At 36.7% G+C, this 2,773-nt stretch overlaps 1 protein-coding gene across 3 annotated transcripts in view; it reads left to right on the forward strand.

Moving 5' to 3' along the window:
- vezf1b (vascular endothelial zinc finger 1b) overlaps window positions 1-2,517 on the forward strand; it is a 39,700-nt gene extending 37,183 nt beyond the window's left edge. Inside the window, exons 5-7 of one of the 3 annotated variants that reach the window (XM_005749370.1) lie at window positions 828-869; window positions 1,469-1,534; window positions 1,725-2,517. In XM_005749370.1, coding sequence (XP_005749427.1) covers window positions 828-869; window positions 1,469-1,534; window positions 1,725-2,092 — 476 coding nt within the window. In that variant the 3' untranslated portion in view covers window positions 2,093-2,517. The remainder of the gene's footprint in view (window positions 1-827; window positions 870-1,468; window positions 1,535-1,724) is intronic. The other 2 variants (XM_005749371.1, XM_005749372.1) reach the window with 2 other exon arrangements.
- The last annotated feature ends 256 nt before the right edge of the window (window positions 2,518-2,773 follow it).

Below are 2,773 nucleotides of genomic sequence, written 5' to 3' on the forward strand. Positions count from 1 at the left end.
GCACGCAGCAATGAATTTTGTTCACTCAAATTCAGCTTTTCTTCAAAATAAATTTCTCCTCAAAATACAACACTTGCACCTACAAACCTTTTTTTACATGCGCTCAAATTTCTTTTTACATGCGCTCAGAATAGTGGCACAAAAATAACACCATAGAAAGGAACTTAAAGCTTAAGTGTGGAAAATCTTTCTTTACTTCTACTTTCTATGGACAGAATAAAGGTGTACAAGCATGCACCATGTGTATATTGTAGTAACAAAATTCAGTGTAGGTTTGAAGTAACTGGGTCAAATGAGAGACAAGCCATGATTTAAATGTCAACCTACACATTTTTCAATATTTTTGTTCTGTAACTGTAAATTTAAAACACAAGTGTGGGGAAAAAACAAAATACAAGTAAATATGAATGTTTTGTACACGTTTCCAAATTTTATTCTAGAAGCACTGACATTCTTGCAACATATTTAACTTGATACCATGAGTCATACTGTCAGAATCCTCGAAGCACAGGCCAAGATGGAGGAATGTTACCCTCTTTAGCCCTAGCTAATCAATCACCCAAAGACCCAGACATTTATAATTTATTTGAAAATCATATATTTGGCCTTGCTTACCCTAATAGAAAAAAAAACGCACACACAAAGTTTAATTTGAGAGACTAACATTTTGGTTTTATTTTATACTAGAAAGGCTAAAACCCTGGTCGAGGTGTTGTACCCCATTCCCACCTACACACAACTTGACTAATTGATCAAGTTGATTCCAAGAATAATGGCAGTGCTCCCCTTGTTTATGTAACCCAATATGTGTCTGTATTTCTGAATAGGCATAAGTGACTGGCAGTGGAACCACTCAGGGCCACGAAAAGGTAATCCCGTAGCAGAAATAGCAGAAATCCCTAATTATTTAAGCATAACCTCTGCAAAACATTAGTGGCCAGTTTTAATTCATGTTGTACCATGTCACCTAAGTACAAAGAGATTTTTTTTCTTGAAGCACTGGTACAGTTGAGGCTATTCTCATGTGTAGATAATAGATATTTTGCTAATGTAAGGTTAAATTTCATGAAGCAGGATCAGTAGATCAATTAAATTAACCACAAAAAGGACCATAGCACTCGGGGTAGATGTGCACTCCTTTACATTTCATCACAGGCCATCTGCTATTACCGAGCTGTCATTTCTGTCTGGACTTCGAAATTTAGATTTTCTTTTTGAGAACGGATCACAAATGACCCAGCAATGTGCCAATTATCTGTGGGCAAGAGTGAAACTAGTCAGTGATCCTAAGCTTACCTAGGCCTGCTAATTACTGGTCTAAGACCTACACTGCAGTGTGTGTCCAACCTTAGGAATATGCAGAACTTAAGATGTCCTTAATATGTTTCTGTTTAAATTTTTTAATTATAACATTAACAATAATTAACTGGTTAGTCTATTGATCCTGCTTTTTGAATTTACCCCTCAGGTGAGTTGACGGTAGGAGAGATTTTAAATAACTCCTTCCAAGTCCTAATTGACAACTCTCATAAAGGTAGGTTTCTTCAAATATATTACCACAGTTGACACTATGTGATAATGATGTATTGATATTTTCAGTCACCCACAGCCGAGGAGCTGAGAGGGCTGTTGTCTCCTTGTTTTGAAAGGGTAATATGTATCTATAAGGCTGACCAGCCCTAAATGTGTTTTTTGTTTGTTTGTTTTTTTCTTTTCTAATACAGATGCCAACAACTTACACAACAGCTCTGCGGCTACGACACCTGTCACCAACTCTGCAGTCAACACCTCTGCTGTGAACCGCAGTGTCAATTCCAGCAATGCTGTTACCATCACAGCTCAGATTAATACTGCCACCAGCACCGTTAACATTACATCGCCAGTTAACCTGCAGCACCCTGTCACCATCACTGGCCCTGTGAACCTGACCTCTGTTGGAATCCCTACAACAGCACACATGAATATTGCCCACCCGGTAGCTATCACCACTCCTATGCCCATGAATATAACTGGGCCACTCAATATTGCTATGAGGCCCATGGAGTCTATGCCTTTTCTTTCCCAGGTTCTGCCATCCTCCCCTCCTTGGTAGATCTTTTGTTCCTCATGTAACAGTTAGTGATGTTTTAACTGCCTAATAACGGACAAAGCCATTAGATATTAGTAAAATCTCCCTCTAAATGAGTTGATAGTGTACTGGGCATAAAAAGGTGAACTAATGTGTCACGTAGATGGTAACCAATGATTGTTACTTACAGAGGTCAGCATTATTACAACATTATGTGGTAATTATGAATTTTATTTTTAGTTAATACAGAAAATACATATTTTTGTAACTTAGCAATGGTCAGAAATTAATTAATCAGAGTACTACCATGTACATAAATTGTTCTTTTATAGAATATATATGCATTTTGTTTTATGCATTTTACCTTAGGACATTAGTAGAAATGTTTTAATAGGGGAAGACTTTGTTGATTGTGAGTTGTTGGGTTTTTTTTGTTGTTTTGTTTTGGGTTTTGTTTTTTTTGTTTTTTTGTTTTTTGTTTGTTTTTTTGCCTAATTCAGTGAACCTGAAAAACCACAGTCCTACATCATATTGATGCAAAATCTGTAAATCCAATAATATGTCCAATAATATTGATAAATAGTTGTCAAACCTATTAGTTGGATCCCTGAAGGCAGAGCCAGTCTTACATGTCCATGTTTTAAAGAGCTGTCATTGCTTGCTTTCAACGTCACGAATGAGCTCTCATGCTCAGGTAATTCCAAT

Source organism: Pundamilia nyererei, unplaced genomic scaffold (assembly GCF_000239375.1).
Source record: "Pundamilia nyererei isolate P.nyererei 1_Seehausen unplaced genomic scaffold, PunNye1.0 scaffold00243, whole genome shotgun sequence".
Classification (NCBI taxonomy): Eukaryota; Metazoa; Chordata; class Actinopteri; order Cichliformes; family Cichlidae; genus Pundamilia; species Pundamilia nyererei.